The sequence below is a fragment of the Archocentrus centrarchus genome, unplaced genomic scaffold, assembly GCF_007364275.1.
Source record: "Archocentrus centrarchus isolate MPI-CPG fArcCen1 unplaced genomic scaffold, fArcCen1 scaffold_29_ctg1, whole genome shotgun sequence".
Lineage (NCBI taxonomy): Eukaryota > Metazoa > Chordata > Actinopteri > Cichliformes > Cichlidae > Archocentrus > Archocentrus centrarchus.
This window is the reverse complement of record NW_022060258.1, coordinates 4,150,283-4,168,421: the sequence shown is the minus strand read 5'-3', so window position 1 is coordinate 4,168,421 and position 18,139 is coordinate 4,150,283. Positions and strand designations below refer to the sequence as shown.

The window sequence follows — 18,139 nt, the reverse complement described above, 5'->3', positions numbered from 1 at the left end:
CGTTTTATGCTTTAAGCAGTGATGTTTGCCTGCAGTTTGATGCTGGTTCCACTCACTGTAGGCTTTTTGCTGTTTGGACTCCTTCACAAAACCTGCAAACCTGTGAAAGCCTCGTGTGTTTCCATGTGTTTCCTGTGCTTATGGACTGCTCATACTTTGACCTGATAAACACAAGGAGCTGTATCCAGGTCGGGTGTCCAGCCCCCCAGTGAATCTAAAATTCCTTTAAAAGCTCTACATGTGAGCACGTACTTGTTAAACTATACTGCAGGCACCAGTGATACGTGCTGCTCTAACCACCTCACACCAGGTTCTACAGTAACTCCTCATGAAATACATCAAATTATAGATCACAATCATCAGTTTTCAGTGTGGACGAAATAACTGTGGAAAACATGAGTATCTGCAGTGAAGCAGCCGAATTTCAGGTCTATGACCGAGACGTTGAAGAGGATCCCTGAGTGCAGGCTGAGGTGGCCTCACAGCTACTGTCCACAGTCAAAAGGCCACATGATGCAAACAGCAAAATCCCAGAAACACACAACCACCCCAAGTGAGACTGCAGTGATGCTTGTAGTTGGGTGTGTAGGGGGGCTGGCGGCCCTTTGGCTCCCAGTCTGTCCATACCTGCGATCCAACACGCTCACACTTTTGTGTAGTTTTTCCATGAGCGTGCAGAGTCTCACATTTAGCTCTGCAGCTGTGCTCTCCATCACCTCACTGTGCTACAGCAGCTGTGGTTAGAGTGCCTCAGGGCTGCAGCTTCTTCCATATCACCTGCTGTTAGCGACGCCGCGCTCAGCTCTGACCTCAGAAACCTCAGTACGCTGTGGTGTGCTCCTGCAGGCTCGCTGCTCTCAGGTCAGTAACACGTATGTCCAGGTTTCTGTTGCTCCCCTCAGAGGACACCGCGCTGTTGTTCGGGTCGAGGAAATGTTTGACTCCGTGTTAAACCGAACCTCTGAAAAACTTTCCCACAGGCTTCGCTGAGGCACAGCTTCCAGTTCTGCCAGTGGGACTGTGGCCTGGCATCCTCCAGACCAACCTGCCCTCTGCTTTTGAATATAGTGACAGCCAAAATCAGTCAATAAGCAGACGGAGGCAGGCCTGGGATGTTGCTGAATCATCAGTTTTGCTTAGAGAGGTGAAGCTGGTGGGACAGGTGCTTCAGTGCTTCCTTTATTACCTGTTTTAGCAGAGGAGGCACTGGAGCATCCTTTAGGCCTCAGTGCAGCATTCGATGATTCTACTCCTGAGACTGGAACACAGCGCTGGGATTAAAGGAAGGAGGAACTGAGAATATGACTCAGAATCATGAGGATCACACAGAGTGAGACGGATCTGAAACTGCAGATGTTGTAGACTTAAGTCAGCTGAGATAGCAGGAAATGAGCAAATCTGAACTCATTTCCTTTTTATTGTCTGACACATCATCGGTCACATGGAGAGGCTGCGTGTGTGCAGCTTCACTCAGGTCATCTCAGTCGAGAGTTGTAACAGTTTACTGTAACCACAGTACATTTTTCAGTGATGCAGTAACGTAACATGTTACTGAATTCAGTCATCAACTTACAGTTACAGTTATGTTGGTTTTTTGGTAAACTTTATTTATCCTTTTTCATATTTATCCTCTAACCCATGTATTGTATACCTAAGGTTTTCTAGGTCCAGTCCCAACATCACCTCCCTAATCCAATGTATATATGTGGGCGGTGGGGGCGGTGGGGGGGGGGGGTCTTCCCTTTCTGCATAAGGTAGTGGGAGAGCTTGAACTCACCCCCAACTATGCCAAAGATAGCTGTTAAAGGGTTAGGCTGCAGTATTTCGCCTGATATTGGCGAAAGTGATTGGAAAACTGAAGCCCAGAAACCGTACAAGGATGGACATGACCAAAACATATGTCCCAAGGAGACAGGTGAATACTGACATCTAGGACAAGCTGGGGCAACATCAGGAGACAGTCTGTCATTGGAGTAATGTAATCTATGGACAACCTTAAATTGAATCAAGCTGTGTCTAATACAAAAGGAGGACATGTGTATTCATTGTACTGTATGATATTTTTCCAGGTATCTTCTGATATATTTTCACCAACTTCTCCCTCCCGTGCTGCTCTGGCTTTATCCCATGTATAAGGGCAGCTCTTCAGAATGGATGTGTTACAGTTATGTTGTTACTCAGTTATCTGCAGCTCGGGCAGGTACAGCCAAAGAAATCCTGCTGAGCTGCAAACAGCTGATTTGAGTTTGTGTGCAGGGAGGAGGAAAATGTTGGAGCAGTCTGCAGCGTTTCAGGAGTGGGCATTAGTCAGTGGTGAAGTGCAAACTACATCCAGGACAGAAACAGCTGCATTATGCTGCTAACACAACATCTGCAGAGACAGCACGCTAACACCAAACCAGGAACCCAGAGTGACGATGAAGCCGAGCACGTGCCGACCCGGAGCAGGCAGGCTGCAGCCTCCGTTTGTGCAGCAGAATCAGTGCGACGGTCGCTCTGAAGGCTCTTTGTGTTCGTGGCTTTGACACCTTAGAATTATGAGGGGGGGCATGCTCATGGTGAGGAAAACATATTTTGATTACAACTCAGAATCCCTGAAATTAAAAAAGGGGTATGTAACTATGCTTTATGCTGATGTAGCGTTTGACTGCTAAACAAAAGCTTTTATTAAGGTTTACATAAGCAGACCGAGAAGAAGTTTACTGTTCTTAACCCGTGATGTTCCAGGTGTGTCTTTCTGTTCTCACCTCAGTTCTTCTTTATTGAGTCGTACTGTGGGAATCACCCTGTAGTACTGGACAAACAAGGGTAAGGGGCAGAGACTACAGCAAGCAATAAGTTTCAGCAAAACTGGCAGATCTAATAAAAATAAGCCTTTTTTATGGTTTGAATTTAAAAACAGCTAACCCTTTGGAAGTACTGCACTAAATACTGCATCAGTGCTAAAACTGCTATTGCACATTTATTATTTAACTTAATTTCAGATTCCATCATCTTACCACTTATTGTAAAGTACCTGATATTACAGTGGTATGCAAAAGTTTGGGCCCCGCTGATAATTTCCATGATTTTTTACTTTATAAATCATTGGTTGTTCAGATCAGCAGTTTCAGTTAAATCTATCATCCAGCAGACGAACACAGTGATATTTGAGAAATGAAATGAAGTTTATAGAATATACAGGAAGTGTGCAATAATTATTTAAACAAAATTAGGCAGGTGCATAAGTTTGGGCATCCTTGTGGTTTTATTGATTTGAATACCTTTAGCACTAATTATTGGAACACAAAATTTGTTTTGTAAGCTCATTGACCTATGACTTACATACACAGGTGAATCCACACACACACACACACACACACACACACACACACACACACACACACACACACACACAAACACACACACACACACACACACACACCTAAATCTTTTGGTCTTTCCTTAAAGCTCCTTTGGATCATAGATGTGTACAGATGCAGAGCTTCTTCAACAGTTTCTTCACTTTTTAAACGGATGTGGCTTTGAAGGCAACATTTATTTGACATATGAAAGCTGAATAAAGCGTGAAGCACTTCTCGGTGTGCCGTGGACTGAAAGCTGATAATAACAGCTTACTGTTGTTTAACAAAAGTGTAAGAAAAAGGGTGAAAAGCACAAAAACAAGGGTGCAGAAATGTTTCTGCAGAAACAAAAACACTGCACAGTCACATTCAACTAAAAACATGCCTCCTCATTGTTCAGAAGGTAAATTATGCACAGTAACAGCACAGCGTTTGTGTATCTTATCAAACTAACACATGCTCATACAATAACAGGCAATGCTAAAATTAATTGAGCTAATATATTCCACATCCAGTGTATAAAAGCACAATAGTTTGTCGTATGTTAGCATTTTGTCTGTTTGATCGTAGCTTCTTTTATCATTCTGTTTATAGACCAGTTTCCCAGTTTAAGTGAGAAGACAACGTCACAGAGTCTCGTCATTGCTGAATCCATTAATGTTTAGCTCGCTGTCTAGGTTAATTACATAACGGTTAACTGAGGGCAGAAGAAAGGCTGTAAAGTAGAATACAGGCGAGTGTGAAAAAATGGTTTGGAAAAAGAAAAATTATGGCAGTGATTAAAAATAGAAGTTATGGCCAATGGAAAAGTTTTCTTTGTGGAATTTCAAAGTCAAAAAACGGGGATAAATAAGTAAAAATGCATCACAGAGTTGTGGTCATTGGTCAGCACGTAGTGAACAAATGTGTTGTCTGTATTGATCTGCACACTGTAAAAACTTTGCCTTACCACAACGTGTTTCAAATACAATGATGGTTTCTACAGACAGAAGCATGGATGTGCCAGGGGCTCCACAGGATCACCCACTGTAGCCAACCTTTACATGGAGGAAGTGGAAAGTAAAGCTCCGGGCACTGACTCCCACCACCCACTGAACATGAACTCAGGGTGATCAGGAGCCTGAACGCCGGGCAGAAAGCATTTCCTCTGAGGCAGAAGGGAAACTAAAGGAACACACACATGTAAAGAAAGCCCTCAAAACATGTGGTTATCCCAGCTGGGCTTTCATCAAATCAGCCAAGATGCACAGGAAAGAAGGTCAAACACAAACTAGAGAGAATAAGAAAGACAAGAGGAACAACACTGTCATCCCTTAAGTGGCAGGCTTGTCAGAGAAACTCTCCAAGCATGACATCCCAGCATACGTCAGACCCAGCTACACTCTGAGACAAGAACTGGTCCATCCAAACTCAAATCAGATCAGCAGTGCAGCGTCCGCTGTCCAGTGAGGAGTGCTCGGACCTCTACACTGGAGAAACCAAACAGCTGCTTCACAAACGCACAACATAGAAGAGCCACCTCAACAGGACAAGACTCAGCTGTACGTCTGCATCTAAAGGTCAAAGGTCACTCTTTTGAGGATGCCAGTGGGTGGATTATGACACCAACTGTTCCCCATCTATAATGCAGTCCTGAGCTCCCTCCCCAGACGCCTCAACCCCCACTCACACCTTTCTTCATGTGACCTCAATAAGTCACTTGATAGAGTGGAGCGAAGTCCCAGATTGGTTTCCCCCCCAAACCACTGATTGAAATGGGTAGATGAGACAACAAGAGAACAGGTGGATGGAATCACATTCATGAGGCAGGAGGCAAAACTCAGCATGACACACAAGGAACAGGAGACAGAAATGCAAGCTTGACAATGAAGGGAGGCAGGCACATAAGAGCGCACAAAAGGAGGAACTAACTGGAAATGTGATCATACATACAAAGGACTGAAAAGCAAAACCAGGGTTAACAAAGCAGCAAAACCTCAAACGACCACAAACTCAACAATCCTGCGTCCAAGACCCAAAAACCGTGACAACATGTCACAACCAGAATTAAAGGGAATGAAATAATATGAGGCCTGGATTATTGTGCAGTTATATACTACTAATGATAACAGGCACTCAGCTCGGTGCACACACCAAAGGTGAGTAAGCACACTCCCCCTCCTCTACATAACTGCAGGGTCAGTGAAGGGGTGGGAATCAGACCTGAAGGGCTGCAGGTACCAGCAGGTTATTCTTCTATTATCCCTCATCCTCTCTTGCCACTTTAAACCCTTAAAGGCATATGAAGGTAATGGGATGTAATACTCCAGAGGCTGGAGTATTACATCAAGCCTTCATTCTGAGGTTTCAGTTTCCAGAATAAAGAGTTGGTCAAACTCAAGGCAGTGTGGCCTGCTCATGGCACATGGTCCCTGAATGCACTCCTTGCTTCCTCTGAACAGAGAAGCTGGTTAGGGCTTATTTGAAGGCGCAAAGTTGGGCATAAACCTGCGGTACCGACCTGACATCCAACAAAAGGATTTCAGTTGAATTCAGGTCTGTGACAGAGGACAGAGTTACGACCTGAGGCTTGATAACTCCGTGGCCAAAGGCATAGCCAAGTTTCCTTTTTGGCACAAGTTATCTGTCAAACCTGCAACTGGAGACACTCAAAAACAACCTTGAAGCTTTCCCAGCTGTCATCCAGATAAGCATATTCCAACTGTGGCAGACCAGTGGTGGAGTCAAATTTATATGAGATAGCTCACATGGTCCATTAATCACAACCTCGCTCACTTTGTTGGCAGCATCACCCATCCTTCCTGATAGGATGAAACTCCCTCTCATACCAGGTCTTTGGTTTGTGTTGAAAGATGCTCATATGCTCCTGAGCCGGTGTGGTCATTCTATCCAACCCCTCCCTCATCTGTAGAACATTAACAGACTTTTCTCACCCTCCTACCTTTCCAGCTCGAAACAGGAGGTGAGGAATCTGATCCGGGTTCATGTGTTAGTCCTTCAGCAGGTGTCAAACAAGCAGCCTGTTCCAAAACAACTTCTGTTATCAGGAATTCGGCTCCCCTGCCGGCCTTGGGTTGGCAACCATATCTCTCTCCAGGGCTCTGTGTGCGGCTGCTCTTCCCCCCACTCCGCGTTGTGATTTGTGAAGCTGGGTCTGGTGTATCACGGCCGCTGATGAAATTCCACCACTATCAGCGAACTGTTTTGGCTGGAACCTGGCATCTGGCTCCTCAATGCCCCCACCTCTCGTCTCCGTCTGCATCCCCTCCTGACCTGACCTCACCTACCGCCGCTGTCCTTGCTTTACATGTGCAAATGCTTTGCTAAGGTGGTTTTTTTTGGACCCTGGTATAGTGCTCTTTTTGAGCACTGTACCAGATGACTTTTTTTTTAACCTAACTTCCCCATGATGTGTTGTTTTCTCCTCCTGCCAAAGGTAGCGCCGTAAGAAACGGCTGCATGACCCAAGGACACATATCCCCCTATGTGTGTTGTGTTTGTGTATTCTTGGATGGTGTTCTGTAACTGCAATTTCCAATGTGTGAACTTGTTCACCCACATGGCAATAAAACTTCATTCATTCATTCATTCATTCAGCCAGCCGAAGCAGGCCAAACTGGTGTTGAAGGGCCTGCTGTGGTTTTACCGTACAGTTTATTTTCCACACTGGACCTCTTGAGCTTTCTGCTGTCCCATATGAGCCTGAAGTATATTTGGCAGGTCTGATATAGGCTCCCTGTTTTTTTCACCCTCATTGTCAACTGCCCCACCAGCAGCTCCACACTCCTCACTCTCATTGACTGGCCATCCTTAGGGTGAACAGGAATTCTGCCAAAAGAAGTGAAAAATGCACTAATATTCAGTGACACTGGGACCGGATAACTGTGTCTTTGTCCCCACATCAGTCCAGTCAGTTTAATTCAATTTTATTTATACAGCACCGGCACACAACAGTTGCCTCAAGGTGCTTTAAATTGTAATAATACAGGTAATGCCACAGGTCTCTCTCCGTTTGAGTGTTTTCCAGCCACCCGTGTTATAAAATCATGGTACCCTCTGTTCAAGTCCACCTGCAGCGCTGCAGGAAGGTCTGGCTGACTCACCTGCTGTCCATCATCACTCACCTGCAGTATAACGCTGCGGTCCTGATTTCCATTCATTGCCAGATTGTCATCTTATCTAGTGTGGTGCAGTTTGCTGATGCTCAGTGCAGTCACTCAGTATAACTTTGTGCTTGGCTTGTATTTGTTTGCCTACCTCTGCTGTGCCAATTTAGTTTTCCCTTCTCTCAGTTTCCCTGACAGCCTATCTGCCTGTCCACTCCAAGTCCTGTTCATTTTGACAAATTTTCCCAGAGTTACCTGGAACCTGGAATTTCTCCCAGACCAGTAGATTCCCTGCTGACAGCCCACTTTCCTGGCTTTATCTTGGGGAAACTCCTGCATTCTTATTAAACCGTTAAACCGTTCTGTGCATCCAGCATTGGAATCCTTAGCAGGATGCTCCTTACCCTAAAACACCTGTGTACCTCTAAACCACAGCATCATTCCCATGCACAGGGTCATTGCACCCACACTATCTTATTCTATTCATCTGCTGGCAGTTGTAACAGTTTCCTGAGGTGCAGTTTGTCCTCCTGAACATTGCCTGGTGTTTTGAGATGGATGCCAATTGGTTTATCGTACCTTTTTTCTTACAGATGTCCAATAATAAAACGAAATTTAGCTTATATAGTGCATTTTATTTAGATAAACTCTTTGTGTTTTACATTATAAAGCAATAAAACAGACATGACATAACCACCTGGGAAAACAGGTAACATAAACATTAAAGTAAACATGCATAAAAATGCAGTCAAACTATACATCCAGTGCCCACCGAGCATCGCCTCCCACTCAATTCCTTACATATTTAAAAGCACTGATGGATCCACTGCACACTCTGCAGAGTGACTGATCTATTATTACAAAGCAATCTGAATGAGATGAAATATGCAGATTACAGGGTACAAAGAGGAACTGAGGAGATGACATCAGACCACGAGGATGATGTTGACACACTGCTCTGTGAGAAGGATCAAACTGTGGATTTCGCTTCATCCAGTCAGTGCGGAACATCAAAACTAATCTGAAGTCATTTTCTCTTTACTTTATATTATCTGAAGCCTGGTTTTTCAAATTAAAATAATGTACATGTACGGGGTGGCTGTAGCTCAGTAGGTAGAGCAGGTCACCTACTGATTGGAAGGTCAGTGGTTCAATTCCTGGCTACTGCTGGCTGCGTGCCAATGTATCCTTGGGCAAGATACTTAACCCCAAGTTGCTCTCCGACCGTTCTGTCGGAGTATGAATGTGAGTGAATGTTATATAATTAAAGCACTTAGCTTAATTAATTAATCATGGAAGTGCTTGTATGAATGGGTGTGCATGGGTAAATGTAAAAACGTGTTGTGTAAGCGCTTTGAGTGCTCATATCTGAGTAGAAAAGCGCTATATAAGAACTAGTCCATTTACCATTACCATTTACATCAAATATAGAACACAGTGTATCATCAGTCCAGCTCTTGAATTTAAAAAGCAGAAACAAAAAGTACTGAACTAAAAATGAGGACAGAAACACTTTAACAGGTTCAGTTCAGACTTTTCTCTTTAAGAAAGAAAACATTATGAATATAATATAATTCTTAACTGCTCTGTTCCACTGACACTGAGACCTTCATTGGTAATATCTTCACTGGGAGTTCATCCCCGTTTGTACTGAATGGAAACATCCTCTCAGTGAAAGTGTGTGTGAAGGTGTGTATGTGTGTGTCAGTATCAGGATCAGAGAAGGACAGCTTTCCTCTGGTCCAGTCCAGACTCACTTGGATCCTCTGGAGCTTCTTCTGCACTGGGAGAACAGCAGAGTTCACAGGTGAGCTTGCTGAGTATTTTCCTAAACAGTACATTAGTCTCCAAACTCCAGCCCGTATGGATCCCTTCCTGTAGACAGACTCTGCTAACACACCCACAAACCAGACTGTACTGTCTCCAACCTCCACCATCCAGCTGTGAGTCCCTGAGTTAAAGCCCTCAGAGGTCAGGATGGAGTATTCACACTTAAGCCTCTCTGGATTATCAGGAAGCTGCTGCATCTCTCCTCCTCTCATGCTGGTCAGATCTTCAGACAGGATGAGTCCTGGATGAGCAGTGTTTGGATCCAGAATCAAAGGAGTATAGGAGACCATGTCCTTCATGTTGTTCCAGATGTTGAAGGTCAGGTTGCCCAGGTGTTTGGCCTGGTCTATCAGAGCTCCTGAGGGCAGCTGTGGATCATCCAGCAGGGGGCAGCGCTGGACTCTTTCCACTGCAGCCTTGTAGCTGTGCAGGAATGAGACGTCTTCAGCTCTGAGCTCCTCCTCTGTGGCTCTGACTGTGTGTGAAAGAGCTGCTATCTCTCTGCTCAGAGCCTCCATCCTCTCCTTCATCATCCTACTCTTCTGCTCCTCTTCCTCCCTCAGTGCAGCCAGCCTGGCCTCCTCTTCCTCTGCTAGAAACTGGTGAAGCTTCTTAAACTGCTCCTTAATCTGCCTCTCTGTGTGTCGGGCCTGGACCTTAATGTGTTCTGCTGTTTGATCAAACTTCACTTGAACTTCTTCAGAAAATGTTAACTTCTCCTTTAAGGGCTCCAGAGTTTCCTGAAGCTCCTTCTTGAGTTGTTCTGCAGCTTCATCGATGGGTCTGAATCTGTGGTTGGTGTGTTTATCTGAGGTCCCACAGACCACACACACTGGCTCCTGATGGTCCACACAGAAGAGTTTGAGTGTCTCAGAGTGCAGACTGCAGAAATCTGGTGAAGATCTCCGATCTCTCTCCTGTAGGAACGACTCACAGAGGTTCTTCAAAGCCAGGTTACAAGGAGGATCATACATTGATATTTTCTTACAGACTGGACACTCGTGTGTTGGTTTGTCTCTCCACCAGGTGTTCAGACAGTCTTTACAGAAGCTGTGGCTACATGACAGAAGAACGGGATCTCTGAAGACGTCCTGACAGACGGGACAGCAGAGATCCTCCTCTGATCTGGAAGCCATCGAGTCTCAGAGTGAAGCTGGAAGCAGCAGCTGCCTCATTCAAAGGGGAAGTCAGTTGTTTCCTCCCTGCTGCAGAAAGTTTCTTCGCTTACTTTTACTTCAAGTCTTTGAGTGCTTTCAGTCAGCAGCAGGTCCAGTTGAAGTATTTCTCTCCTTTAAGTACTGCAGTACTTCCTCCTGTAACTGTCCTCCCTCAGTTTGAGTCCCAGCTGCATGACTAAGATGAGTTTTTCTGTCACTTCCTCTCTGAACAGGAACAAACGGTTTCCTCGTCTCTCTCAGATAAAATAATATTTGGGGCGGAGCATTTTCATGCTGCTAATGTGCTTTATTTGAAACGTCTCACTGTTGCTGATAGAGGTCATCTAATAGTTGGGTTTTCAGTGTATTATTGCATGGTTTTTACCTTACTAGATAAAGCACCTTGAGGCATTTGGTGCTACATAAATAAAACTGAATTAAACTGAAATATCAGCAAAGGTCAAGATTGTGGGAAGTAGAAGCTTTCTGCTTTCCATTTATAGTCCAAGTGATATCGATAAACCATCATGTTACCATGAGTGAGCTTTTTGAAATGTGTATATATATATATATATATATATATATATATATATATATATATATATATATATATATATAGATAGATAGATAGATAGATAGATAGATAGATAGATAGATAGATAGATAGATAGATAGATAGATAGATAGATAGATAGATAGAAAGATATATGATTTCATGTGTTCTGCGGATATTGTTGGAAGAACTGTCATGTTTATGCTAGAACTGAGGACCAAAACAGACCCTGAAGCAGAGAACAGGTTTACAGTTTTTACTGTTAACAGCAAAGTAGATTAATGAAGGTTAATAAACCGATTAAAAAACAGGGTGAAGACCCTGTTTTCACTGCTAAATAATATTCTGTTGCTATTCAGTTTCACACCTTTTTAACTCAAAACAGTCTTTATGAACAATTCCAGTCTGGTTTCCGCTCCTGCCATACCACAGAAACTTCTTTACTGAAAATCACCAATGACCTTCCCATGGGAGCTGATTCTGGATGACTCTCTCTCCTCATCTTCCTTGATCTGAGTGTGACCTTTGACACCATCTCCCACACCATCCGTCTCTACAGATTATCTTCTATTGACCACACCCCTCTTGACTGGTTCTGGGGTTATCGCAGAGGCTGCACTCAGTTCATCCAGTTTAAGTCTTTCAAATCCCAGCCATCTCCTGTAACCTCAGGTGTGCCTCAAGGCTCTGTCCTGGGGCCCCTCCTTTTCATCATTTACCTCCTTCCCCATGGCAATATTTTCTGCAAATTCAGCATCCATTTCCATTGTTTCGCGGATGACACCCAGCTCTATTTATCCACCAAACCTAACTCTTCCCTCCCACCCTCCTCCCTCACCACCTGCTTATCTGAAATGAAATCCTGTTTCACCTCAAACTTCCTTAAATTCAAAAGCAACAAAACCAAGTTCCTCCTCATTGGAACCAAATCCACCTTACCCAAAGTTGGCAGTTTCTTCCTCACCATCGACAGCTCCTCAGTTTCCCCCTCCCCTCAGGTTAAGAGCCTGTGTGTCATCCTTTTTTTTTAATCTTAATTTCCTTGTTAAAGTTTTTCAATATTGCAAAATTACAAAAATAGAGAAAGAGGGAAAGCAGCAAAAATACAAAGAACAGTAAAAAGAATAAACAACATTTTGTAACTAGTCATCGTGGCTTTCAAAAGTAATCATATACAGGTAAACTGAAAAAACCAAGCAAATAAGAAACTAGTTACCCCCCAACCCCCCTCACCCCCATATTGTAAAAAGGACTATTGAACATGAATGAAACCCATGGAACACATAAAAAATTGTAGACTTGGAAGAAACAATGCAGGAACGTACCTATATATACCTATACCTCCTACATTACACACACACACACACACACACACACACACACACACACACACACACACACACACACAGATAAATGAAAAATAAATAAAGTAAATAAATAAGTGAATAAAATAAATAAATAAATAAAAATAAAAAGGGGGGGGGCACCCAGGATAGATAAATAGAGCACAAATAAATAAACGATAAGTAAACAGTATACTATAAGTGATCTCGCTCATTCACCTTCCCCCACTAGTCCGAAGTGATGTTGTACTCCCCTGTGTGCCTAAAAACATGCAGTCATGTCTGGTTAAATGTCTTTAGCGAGCCCGTCCTGAATGCATGCAGCTTCTAATGCAATTCGGGATCTCACGAAGCCAGCAGTTGTGGGTGGGGGGAGAGGAACATTTCCATTTTAGAAGAATTTCACGCCTGGCCAGCAGGGTGCAAAAGGCCACCACGCGTTTCTTTGATGGTGGGACTGGGGAACCGAAGGAAACTCCAAAAATAGCTAGAGAGGGATCCAAGTCTAAAGTAACTCCTCTAAAGTAACTCCCAGCACCCGACTAAGTGTAATGAAAATATCAGACCAAAAGGCTGATAGTTTAGGACATGACCAGGACATATGTAAATGATTTGCTGGCGAGTGACCACATCTGGTGCAAGCATAGGAGTTACCTGGAAATATTTTAGCTAGCGTTAGTGAGATGGAGTTTGTGCAGCAATTTAAATTGCAGCAAACAGTGTCTAGCACAAATAGAGGACGCATAAACCCTATTTAGCACCAGAGACCACTGTTCATCAGACATGGACATTGCCAGGTCGCGCTCCCACATGAGTTTATGGGCATTCGCTAGGCCAGCATCTGAAGAACTGATAATAGGGTAAATCATGGAAATCAGCCTCCTTTGAGCTGGACTGCAAGCAAAAAAGCGGTTGAGCATAAACTCGTAAGGGCGACCAGGAAAGTGAGGAAAGAAGTGACGTACAAAGTGTCTGATTTGGAAGAAACGGAATAGGTGGCTACTTGGTAACTTGAACTTCTCCATCAGAGCTGGAAAGGATGTAAAAACTCTGTCAGCATAGAGGTCGTTGATGGTCGTAATGCCCTTCTCTGACCACAACTGAAAGGCTGCATCCATGCATACCGGCAGAAACTGAGGGTGGTGAACAATTGGAGTGAAAATAGTGTCATTGTGAAGGCCGAACTGTTTCCTAAAATGGAACCAAATCCTGAAGGAATCCCCAAAGACAGGCTTGGTGGAGAGCCCTTTAATAGGGATGGGGAGTTGGAAGCAGATTAGGGCATGAAGAGAGTATTGTGAAGATGATAGTTCAAGCTGTATCCATGATGAACTTGTGATAGAGGAAGTACCTTTAGTCCAAGATAAGAAGTTTTTGGATGTTGCAGGCCCAGTAGTTACGGAAATTTGGCAAAGCCAGCCCCCCTTCCATCTTATGACGCTGAAGAGATATGGTCTTCAGATGTGTGGTTTTGTTGCCCCAGATAAAGGGAGTCAGTATTTTATCCAATTTGACAAAAAAGGTTTTATTGATCAGAATGGGAATATGTTGAAACAGGTATAGAAATTTAGGCAAAATATTCATTTTAATTAGATTGATGCGCCCAACAAGAGACAGGGGGAGAGAGGCTCATTTTTCCAGGCTCATAGTGGGTGATCCAAGAAAGGGCACAAAGTTCTCATTGAACAGATCAGTGAATGAGCGAGTAAAAGGGATGCCTAGATATTTAAATTTCCTATGCGCAATTTTAAAGGGGAAGGAGTTTAAAGGAAGTGAAAAAGCCACAGTATTAACCAGGAACAGCTCACTTTTCTGAAGATTTAACTTGTAACCCGACACCTTGCCAAATTGTTGAAAAATTTTCAGTATTGAGGAAAGAGAGTGAATGGGGTTGGAGATATGTAAGAGGAGATTATCTGCATACAGGGAGAGTTTGTGAACAGAGTTGGATCCCCTCAAATACCTGATGATGGCGTAACAGTGTGGCTAGCGGTTTTATTGCCAGATTAAACAGCAAAGGTGAGAGAGGGCACCCTTGACGAGTTCCACGCCGGAGAGGGAAAGGGGACGAAAGAGTTCCATTGGTTAGAACTGATGCCATTGGAGCTGAATACAGGAGACTGATCCAAGAAATGAACCTAAGACAAAAACCAAATTTCTGAAGGATATAAAACAGATAATTCCACTCAACTCTGTCAAAAGCCTTCTCTGCGTCACCTCAGGAGTGTCGGATGGATAAGAGTAAAGAAAATTAAGCAGCCGTCTTGTGTTGAAAAAGGAATGCCTCCCCTGTATAAAACCAGTGTGGTCCTGGGCTGGATGCGACAAGCGAGAACCTTAGCCAGGACCTTAAAGTCCACATTGAGCAATGATATGTCCTGTAACTCCCACAGAGGTGGGGATCTTTGTCTTTTTTAAGTAAAAGTGAAATAGGAGCGATTGTCAAGGAAGGGGGTATCGAGCCCGCAATAAAAAAATTATATACCCTGACTAAGAATGGAGAGAGAAGTAAAGCGAATTCTTTTTAGAATTCTGTTGTGAAACCACGAGGGCCTGGAGATTTACCAGACTGTAAAGCCTTAATAGCACTATGTACCTTGGTAATGGGGATAGGGGAGCCCATCTCCCCAGAGAAGGCTTGTGAGACCTGTGGAAAAGGAAGTGTGTCAAAGATAGTTAGATCAGACTGGTTTTAAGTGAGTCATTCTGAAGCGTATAGGTTTGTGAAGTGTTCACTAAAAGCCTGGTTAATCAGAGTGGGGTCGACAACTATGTCCCCCGAAGGGACTTTAATTATTCCATGATCTTTGACAATCTCAGCCTCTCTGTCTTCCCAGAGTAAGAGATGTATGAAATAATATGACCAACGTCAGGGGAATCATTAAGAGAAAAATAGAGATCAATTTGTGGTGAGATCTTTTTTTTTTAAGTCATCGTCCGACAGCAAAAAAGAGCAAACCTTCCATTGTCTTTGGCTAGGTATGATGGTGGGAAGACTTAAGTCAATAGCAATAGGAGTGTGGTCAGAGATAAGGATGGGATGGTAGACCGATGATGAAACCAGCGGAATCAGTTTATTGTCTAGCAGAAAAAAATCAATCCTAGAATAAGTGTGGTGAACACCAGAGAAGAAGGAGAAAGTTTTATCAAGGGGGTGAGAAGCTCTCCAAGGATCAGAGAGACCAAGTTGGGAAGTGTATTGTAGTACTCGGGTCGCAGATTTAGACATGCCAGCGTGTCTGGGGGAGGATCTATCTAACGACGTGTCCTGAACCAAACTGAAATCACCCCCAATAATAACATGGTGCGTATCTACATTGGGAAGACTAAGAAAAAAATTATCAAAGAAAACAACGTTGTCCCAGGTAGGAGCATAAATACAGGCCAGCATTACTGGGAGGCCCCGCAAGACACCAGATGCAATCACAAAACGACCATTTGGATCTGAAATTATGTCTGTCGGGTCGAAATCAGTATCCTTGTTAATAATAATGGCTGCACCCCTTGCCCGAACTGAATATTTAGAATGAAAAAGATGATTCATCCAGGGTTTTTTAATGCGAAGAATCTCTGAAGTTTTAAGATGGGTTTCCTGTAAAAAAAAAGTTATGTCGGCCTGAAGGTGTTTGAGCCGGGAGAAGACCAGCTTTGTTCAGGTTCCAGGAGATCACCCGAAGGCCATGGGATCTACAGTAGCAGCCATGTCGATGTGTAATGGTAAATGGCACATAGGAAGCCAGTAGAGCGCTGTCTCCCGCCTGTGTGTCATCCTTGATAGCACTCTATCCTTTCACTCCCATATCAATAATATTACCCGGTCTGCATATTTCCACCTATGAAACATAAATCGCCTCCGCCCCTCCCTCTCTCTGCATACCACCTCCATAGTCTTGTTACCTCCCATATTGATTACTGTAACTCTCTTTTGTTTGGCCTCCCCCACAAATCCCTCCGGAAGCTTCAAATGGTTCAAAACTCACCAAATCACCAAACCCCCTCATTTCACCACATCACCCCAGTCCTACAGCCGCTCCGCTGGCTCCCAGTTATGTTCAGGTCGAAATCCTCCTGTTTGCAGTCAAGGCCATCCACAAACTTAACTAGTCGAACTTCTTCACATCACCTCCTCCTCCCACACCCTCTGCTCTTCCTCCTCTCTCTGCCTTACTGTTCCCCCTGCCCGCCTCAGCACCATGGGGAGCTTCTTCCCGCTCTGCTCCCCAGCTGTGGAACTCTGTTAGGAAAACTTAGATAAGTATTAACCTTTTATGTTAACTGTATGCATAATCAAGCTTTGATATAACATAACATAGTGTTTAAGAAAAATATATAACCTGCTTGAAATGAAGTATTAAATAGAAAAACAGTTAAGGTAATGTTAGAATAAGAAGCATAATTAAAATAGTGTTGAGAATAGAAGAATCCAGTCTGATAGTAAGATTTCAAGAAGGAAACTGTATTATGTGTATTAATGTATTAAACTTTCTGTGATCCTCTGTATATGAAAAGAGGACGTGTCTGCAAGAAAAGGGAAGTACACTGCAGAGTGAATGAAGGAAGCAGTACTGAATGAGGACATCAAGTTAGTTAAGAAATGTGATACTTGCCTTAAATGAACAGTTTTGATAACAACTATTTTCTCTGAGTCCAGGGTGGACGGCACCTAAGTAGAGTTTCCTGTTGTCTGTTTGAGCTCTTGTGTAATGTCACACAGACAATTGATGAGTATAAAAGATGGGCAGACTTCTGCTAAGCAACCTTGGTGTTGTTTATCTGTAACTGCTCCGACCTGCAAGTCTTTAATAAACATTACACTGCATTAAGATCGTCTCTCTCCTGGTCTTTAATAATTCCTTACTCAAAACTCAAAACTTACCTGTTCAAAACTGCACACTCACTTTATTTAGTTCCTTTGGTCATTTTAGTTTCTTGTTTGTGCTTTATGTGATTTGTATTGTTTTAACCCCTGCAAAGTTATTATTATTATTAGTAGTAGTAGTAGGAGTAGAAGTAGTAGCAGGAGTAGTAGTAGTAGTAGTAGTAGTATAACCTGATGTCTGCATGATGAAAGGCAGAGCCAATATGTTTGAAAGCACAAGCTTTCTGGGAGGCAGTGGAGCAGTGGGTAGGTGCTCACCTCACAGCTGGAGGGTCGCTGGTTTGAGTCCCCATCTGAGCGCGTGCTGTCGTTGTGTCCCTGGGCAAAACACTTGACCCACATTGCCTAAGTGTGAATGTGGTCGGAGGGGCCGTAGGCGCGAACTGGCATTCACGCCTCTGTCAGACGGCCCCAGGGCAGCTGTGGCTACATTAGTAGCTTAAGACAATTGAGGTGTGAATGAACATTGCATGAAATTACTGTATAAAGCATCTTTGAGTATCTTAAAAAACACTATATAAGTCTAATGCATTATTATGGTTATATATTATACATCAGCAAAAAGCTGGTTCTGGTTATATCAGGATTAATCATGATTAATTTTGGAGAAGTTTGGCAGGTTTGGAGAAGTTACCAGTGAACATTATATTTTGTATAACATCTTTCATTGGTTTAAAATAAATGTATGAACTAGAGTAGCTGTGTTGGTTTGCCCTCTTGTGGAGGTAAAGAGACGCTTCAGTGGTTCGAAGCAGTGACCGATTCTGTAAGCAGTTACACGGTATCACTCGATCAGTAACACAACATCAATCGATCACTTGGACACCGGTTGGAGCCTACTCAAACTAGAGGCACCAAGCTCTGCTGTCTGTCCACTGACAGGTTAATAAAGGTTATTCAAACTAGTGAAACTGCTCTGCTGGCTTT

General features: G+C 43.5%; 1 protein-coding gene across 1 annotated transcript; it reads right to left on the bottom strand.

The window, feature by feature from the left end:
• Positions 1–8,794: 8,794 nt before the first annotated feature.
• On the bottom strand, positions 8,795–10,453 carry LOC115776238 (nuclear factor 7, brain-like). The gene has a single exon (XM_030723847.1). The coding sequence runs from the start codon at positions 10,414–10,416 to the stop codon at positions 9,028–9,030; it is 1,389 nt and encodes a 462-aa protein (XP_030579707.1). The 5' UTR covers positions 10,417–10,453; the 3' UTR covers positions 8,795–9,027.
• Between the last annotated feature and the right edge of the window lie 7,686 nt (positions 10,454–18,139).